The sequence below is a fragment of the Notolabrus celidotus genome, unplaced genomic scaffold, assembly GCF_009762535.1.
Source record: "Notolabrus celidotus isolate fNotCel1 unplaced genomic scaffold, fNotCel1.pri scaffold_458_arrow_ctg1, whole genome shotgun sequence".
NCBI classification, from domain to species: Eukaryota; Metazoa; Chordata; class Actinopteri; order Labriformes; family Labridae; genus Notolabrus; species Notolabrus celidotus.
Genome location: NW_023260262.1, coordinates 1 through 7,500, shown reverse-complemented (window position 1 = coordinate 7,500; position 7,500 = coordinate 1). Strand labels below are relative to the sequence as shown.

Below are 7,500 nucleotides of genomic sequence, written 5' to 3'. Positions count from 1 at the left end.
TCAGCTGACCTTTACCTGATCAGCTGACCTTCACCTGATCAGCTGACCTTCACCTGATCAGCTGTCCTTTACCTGATCAGGTGACCTTCACCTGATCAGCTGACCTTCACCTGATCAGCTGACCTTCACCTGATCAGCTGACCTTTACCTGATCAGGTGTCCTTTACCTGATCAGGTGACCTATGCCTGATTAGGTGACCTTTACCTGATCAGCTGACCTTTACCTGATCAGCTGACCTTCACCTGATCAGCTGACCTTCACCTGATCAGCTGACCTTCACCTGATCAGCTGACCTTTACCTGATCAGCTGACCTTCACCTGATCAGCTGACCTTCACCTGATCAGCTGACCTTTACCTGATCAGGTGACCTATGCCTGATTAGGTGACCTTTGACCTTTACCTGCTCAGCACTGATTCATTAAATGTATCTGTGAGGATGAGATGTTCACTGTCGCTCTGTTTCACTGTCTTCATGTCCAGCTGCCATATCTGATCTGAGGCTGGTGAACGGGGACACCCAGTGCTCTGGAAGGGTGGAGATCTTCCACAACAGCCAGTGGGGAACTGTGTGTGATGATCTTTGGGATTTGAACGATGCCCAGGTGGTCTGCAGACAGGTAGGATGTGGCTCCGCCCAGTCTGCACCTGGTTCAGCCCGCTTTGGACAGGGTACTGGACAGATCTGGATGGATGATGTTGCCTGTACTGGCAGTGAGTCTGCATTATCACAGTGTGGACACAGTGGGTTTGGTACCCATAACTGCAACCATGTGGAAGACGCTGGAGTCATCTGTTCTGGTAAGCAGCACTTATTTAAAGAAAAACTGAAAACTATGACCTGGTAGAAGAAGACCGGTCTAGCTATCCAAATGGAAAGACTTCCTCCAATTGGATTTAAGTCAACCCTGGTAGCTCAGCACAGGAAGGGATTGGCATTGAGGTCTTTTACATCGTGAGCCTGGTGGCAGAGGACACGGAGGGGGGACATGGTAGTTTAGTTCTAGGAACATGGGACATGATGCCCCAGAAGGGGATCACTGTAGAACTGGTGCAGGAGAGTCTTGGACTAGAAAGGGTGTCTGAACAAAATTCCTGGAGAGGTCTGCAGGCTCACTTCCAGAGCTTCCCAAGGTGAGCCTGTGGGTGGAGTCCCTGATGAAGTCGAGCCATGGGACTCTGTGGTTCTACTGAAACTGTGGCCATGTGAACTATGATGGAGGGGTGATTAGGGTGTTTTGTAATCCCACCTTTGAACTAGTCATTGAATGGCAATAACAAAGACCCTGTCAGACCATCAGGTAATTCATGAGTATCCAAACACACCTCACACTCTAGAGATCGATGATCCCCTCGGGTATCCTGTTGAGAAAGCTGTAAAGCGGAAAGAGGGGTCATTCAGGACTATGTAATCCCGGGGTCTTCTTCAAAAGAAGTCAGGTGGTCGTTCCATCAGGTGTGGGAGGAATTAGCCTCAAAGCAACTCTGAAGAATTTAGCAGAGACTCAACATCTAAAGTAATGTGGCAGGTTCAGGACCATGTCTGCCTTTTCTGGTCTGTGGATCAGGGAGTCCACCATCAGCCTACGGTGACATCCAGTATATGTTTTATGTTGGTGAGGTTCAAACAGTCAAACGAGCTCTGAGTTGTGAGGATGAAGACTCTAACTCCCATAATGCCTTGCTCCCTTACCTTTCAGGTACCTCTCCAGAGCCCGAGCTGGTCTGTGGCCGGGACCATCTGCGTCTGATGGTCCAGAAGAGGCTGTTCAGGGAACAAGGGCTGAACGCCTCCACTGCTCACCTGATTGATCCAAGCTGCCACGAGCAGGTCGACCACCCGGAGGCGATGTGGTACCAGGTCCAGCCAAGAGAGGGCGTCTGTGGAAATCTGGTGGAAGTGAGTCTGATGTTGTTTTCATCATGTGTACCATGTGACTGATCATCACTGATCATGATTGATCATTATAAACCGATCATCGTAAACTGATCATTACTGATCGTCTGTTTCTCTGTCCCTGATCGATCCAGTACACCAGCAGACATATTACCTTCTCCAACATTTTGTTTGTGTACCCGTCTGACCGGATGAACACCTCCCTCTCCATCCCCATGAGCATCCCTTTCACCTGCGTCTTCCCGCTGAACGACACCAGCAGTCTGGGCACCGCCATCCAATACCAGCTGCCGTACGTTCCCCTGTCCCGATGCGGTGCCTTCAAACTTCAGATGCATTCCTTTGGTTTTATAACTGAAATCTGTGAGTAGTGTTGTGTTCAACTGAGGCGTGTTCTCTTCAGTGATGTAGCCTCTCCCTCCTCCAGGAGTAACATTCTGGGTGTGGTGCGTTCAGGAGAACCAAACAGAGTGTTGATGACTCTGTTCCAGAGACCAGACTACACCCGGCCCTTCCCTCCGGGCCCTGTGAGCCTGCCGCTGGGCTCGCGTCTGCACGTCGGTGCTTCTCTGGAAAACTACCAGAACTCATCCTTCGTTCTGCGGCTGGACAGCTGCTACGTCACAAACTCCCCCAACGCTGACGACCCGGACAAACACTTCCTGATCCAGAACAGGTGACAAGCCCGGCATGAGACAGAGGTCCTGTAAATGTGATCTGATAAACAGAGCTGGAATGATTCTCAGTAAGGAGGCTCACAGTCAATGATACTGTTAGTATCATCTTCATCACTGTTAGCATCATATTTATCACTGTTAGCATCATCTTCATCACTGTTAGCATCATATTCATCACTGTTAGCATCATCTTCATCACTGTTAGAATCATCTTCATCACTGTTAGCATCATCTTCATCACTGTTAGCATCATATTTATCACTGTTGGCATCATCTTCATCACTGTTAGCATCATATTCATCACTGTTAGCATCATCTTCATCACTGTTAGAATCATCTTCATCACTGTTAGCATCATCTTCATCACTGTTAGCATCATCTTCATCACTGTTAGAATCATCTTCATCACTGTTAGCATCATCTTCATCACTGTTAGAATCATCTTCATCACTGTTAGAATCATCTTCATCACTGTTAGCATCATCTTCATCACTGTTAGAATCATCTTCATCACTGTTAGCATCATATTCATCACTGTTAGCATCATCTTCATCACTGTTAGAATCATCTTCATCACTGTTAGCATCATCTTCATCACTGTTAGAATCATCTTCATCACTGTTAGCATCATCTTCATCACTGTTAGCATCATATTTATCACTGTTAGCATCATCTTCATCACTGTTAGCATCATATTCATCACTGTTAGCATCATCTTCATCACTGTTAGCATCATCTTCATCACTGTTAGAATCATCTTCATCACTGTAAGAATCATCTTCATCACTGTTAGAATCATCTTCATCACTGTTAGCATCATCTTCATCACTGTTAGAATCATCTTCATCACTGTTAGCATCATCTTCATCACTGTTAGCATCATATTCATCACTGTTAGCATCATCTTCAGCACTGTTAGCATCATCTTCATCACTGTTAGAATCATCTTCATCACTGTTAGAATCATCTTCATCACTGTTAGCATCATCTTCATCACTGTTAGAATCATCTTCATCACTGTTAGCATCATCTTCATCACTGTTAGAATCATCTTCATCACTGTTAGAATCATCTTCATCACTATTAGCATCATCTTCATCACTGTTAGAATCATCTTCATCACTGTTAGCATCATCTTCATCACTGTTAGAATCATCTTCATCACTGTTAGAATCATCTTCATCACTGTTAGCATCATATTCATCACTGTTAGCATCATCTTCATCACTGTTAGTATCATCTTCATCACTGTTAGCATCATCTTCATCACTGTTAGAATCATCTTCATCACTGTTAGCATCATCTTCATCACTGTTAGCATCATCTTCATCACTGTTAGCATCATCTTCATCACTGTTAGCATCATAGTGTATCCGGTTGATGTTGCTCCTTGGTGTGTTGATCTGTAGTTCTCTGTTTACGTCGATGCTGATGTTGTTGTTGTTTTTAGCATGTTAGCATGTTAGCCTGAGTTGTTCTGTTGATGCTGACATCACTCAGGCACCTTTATAAGCGTAACCTGCGGTCTGATTGGTGCATCCCACCAGGTGTCCTGTTGACCGTCGTCATGTAACAGTGGAAGAAAGCGGTCAGTCACTTCAAGCTCGCTTCTCAGCGCTGCTCTTCCAGTTCCAAGGGACCTACGAGGACATTTACCTGCACTGCAGGATCAGTCTGTGTGACCGGGACAGCGGCCCCTGCAACCCTGTGAGTGAACTGCAGCTGATCCCTTTAAACTTTAAACTCTGCAGCTGTTGAGGAAGTTGAGATGGTTGAATGCTTGGACTTCATTTAAAGCCTTCTCTTATTTTCCTCAGAACTGTTCTAGACGCCACACTCGGTCTGCTGCAGCCCCAACCAGTCAGCTTCCTGTTACTGTTGGACCAATCAGCTGTGAGTATTTCCTTTGAACACGCCTTCTTTGATATCTGAATGTTCCCCCATGTTTATCCCATGCCTGGTGTTCAGGGTCAAAGGTCATCAAAGCATCTCTCTGTTTTTGTGTCTAGGGTTTTAAAAAGATGAGGATCCAGGTCGTTCTTATTTCAGGACAAACCAGCCTGCAGTCAGCCAGACCACCTTCAGTCCTGATCAATGAAGCCGACCAATCAATGGATGAAGCCGACCAATTAATGAAGCTGACCAATCAATGAAGCTGACCAATCAATGAAGCCGACCAATCAATGAAGCCGACCAATCAATGGATGAAGCCGACCAATTAATGAAGCTGACCAATCAATGAAGCCGACCAATCAATGAAGCCGACCAATCAATGGATGAAGCCGACCAATTAATGAAGCTGACCAATCAATGAAGCAGACCAATCAATGAAGCAGACCAATCAATGAAGCCGACCAATCAATGAAGCCGACCAATCAATGAAGCCGACCAATGGATGAAGCCGACCAATTGATGAAACCGATCAATCAATGAAGCCGACCAATGGATGAAACCGATCAATCAATGAAGCCGACCAATCAATGAAGCCGACCAATCAATGAAGCCGACCAATCAATGAAGCCGACCAATCAATGGATGAAGCCGACCAATTAATGAAGCTGACCAATCAATGAAGCAGACCAATCAATGAAGCAGACCAATCAATGAAGCCGACCAATCAATGAAGCAGACCAATCAATGAAGCAGACCAATCAATGAAGCCGACCAATTAATGAAGCTGACCAATCAATGAAGCAGACCAATTAATGAAGCTGACCAATCAATGAAGCTGACCAATCAATGAAGCCGACCAATCAATGGATGAAGCCGACCAATTAATGAAGCTGACCAATCAATGAAGCAGACCAATCAATGAAGCAGACCAATCAATGAAGCCGACCAATCAATGAAGCCGACCAATCAATGAAGCCGACCAATGGATGAAGCCGACCAATTGATGAAACCGATCAATCAATGAAGCCGACCAATGGATGAAACCGATCAATCAATGAAGCCGACCAATCAATGAAGCCGACCAATCAATGAAGCCGATTAATCAATGAAGCCGACCAATCAATGAAGCAAACCAATCAATGAAGCCGATTAATCAATGAAGCCGATTAATCAATGAAGCCGATTAATCAATGAAGCCGATTAATCAATGAAGCCGATTAATCAATGAAGCCGATTAATCAATGAAGCCGACCAATCAATGAAGCCGATTAATCAATGAAGCCGATTAATCAATGAAGCCGACCAATCAATGAAGCCGACCAATCAATGAAGCCGATTAATCAATGAAGCTGATTAATCAATGAAGCTGACCAATCAATGAAGCCGACCAATCAATGAAGCCGATTAATCAATGAAGCCGATGAATCAATGAAGCTGACCAATCAATGAAGCCGATGAATCAATGAAGCTGACCAATCAATGAAGCCGATTAATCAATAAAGCCGACCAATCATTGAAGCCATTCAGTCGATGCTCATGTGTGTTTGTGATTGAAGTCAATAAAGAGAGAAGATGAAGTTATTGTCTGATGTCTTTTTTGGCTTTCTTCTCCTCCCTGGTCTCACCTTCAGCTGTTGTGCTTATGTGACCTGAGATCCTGATCCAGATCCACCTGATCAGGATCTTTCTGATGTGCATTGAAGTGAATCTTGAACGTGAGCGTGCTGGATGGAGAGGTGGAGGTGTTGGTGTGCAGTACAGTGATCTTGGGACCCCCCTGCCTCCTGTGGTTGTCCTGTCATTATAACTGAGACCAGCAGAGGTCCCCCATGAGCTGGTGACATCAGCCCTGTGATGTCACCAGGTGTGAGGTGCGTTCAGGTGAAGTCACTGTGATGTGTCGGTGAAGCAGGGACTGCCCCCCCCCCCCCCTCACCTGGTTGCCATGACGACCTCCCTTCCCGTTCACAATGTGTTCATCCGAGCGTCTCAGTGAAACCTGAGCAGGCGTGGCGGCTCGTGGTCACCTGATCCGATCAGCTGCTGAATGTTTGATGGAGGCTGTCAGAGATCCTCTCTCTGCCACAGAGCGACCACACACACCTGAGCACCGGACCAGGTACAGGACAGGTAGAGGGTACAGGACAGGTACAGGGACAGGACAGGTACAGGGACAGGGACAGGGACAGGACAGGTAAAGGACAGGTAGAGGTCAGGTACAAGACAGGTCCAGGTAGAGGACAGGTACAGGACAGGTACAGGTACAAGACAGGTAGAGGACAGGTGGACGCTCGGTCAGGACGCTCAGAGGCTCCAACAGGTAGGTGCTCTCTCACTCTCTCACTCTCTCACTCTCTCACTCTCTCACTCTCTCACTCTCTCACTCTCTCACTCTTCACAGGTGTGGTGTGTCTCACCTGTGAAGAGTGAGAGAGTGAGAGATTTAAGTTTGTTTGAAGTTTGAAGATTATCGTCCTGAAATATTAGATTGACCTGAAACACCTGAGATCCCTGAGCTGGTGAGTCTCTCTGGTGAGTCTCTCAGGTGAGTCTCTCTGGTGAGTCTCTCAGGTGAGTCTCTCAGGTGAGTCTCTCTGGTGAGTCTCTCAGGTGAGTCTCTCAGGTGAGTCTCTCTGGTGAGTCTCTCAGGTCAGTCTCTCATGTCAGTCTCTCAGGTGAGTCTCTCTGGTGAGTCTCTCAGGTCAGTCTCTCAGGTGAGTCTCTCTGGTGAGTCTCTCAGGTGAGTCTCTCAGGTGAGTCTCTCAGGTGAGTCACTCTGGTGAGTCTCTCAGGTGAGTCTCTCAGGTGAGTCTCTCAGGTGAGTCTCTCAGGTGACTCTCTCAGGTGAGTCACTCTGGTGAGTCACTGTGGTGACTCTCTCAGGTGAGTCTCTTAGGTGAGTCTCTCAGGTGAGTCTCTCAGGTGAGTCTCTCAGGTGAGTCTCTCAGGTGAGTCTCTCAGGTGAGTCACTCTGGTGAGTCTCTCAGGTGACTCTCTCAGGTGAGTCACTCTGGTGAGTCTCTCTGGTGATCTC

General features: G+C 46.6%; 1 protein-coding gene across 1 annotated transcript in view; it reads left to right on the top strand.

Moving 5' to 3' along the window:
• LOC117809810 (uromodulin-like) overlaps positions 1–6,043 on the top strand; it is a 14,488-nt gene extending 8,445 nt beyond the window's left edge. Inside the window, exons 6-12 of the mRNA XM_034679325.1 lie at positions 483–800; positions 1,700–1,899; positions 2,031–2,188; positions 2,324–2,572; positions 4,121–4,280; positions 4,391–4,466; positions 4,583–6,043. Of these exons, the coding sequence (XP_034535216.1) occupies positions 483–800; positions 1,700–1,899; positions 2,031–2,188; positions 2,324–2,572; positions 4,121–4,280; positions 4,391–4,466; positions 4,583–4,590 (1,169 nt within the window). The 3' untranslated portion in view covers positions 4,591–6,043. The remainder of the gene's footprint in view (positions 1–482; positions 801–1,699; positions 1,900–2,030; positions 2,189–2,323; positions 2,573–4,120; positions 4,281–4,390; positions 4,467–4,582) is intronic.
• Positions 6,044–7,500: the final 1,457 nt, after the last annotated feature.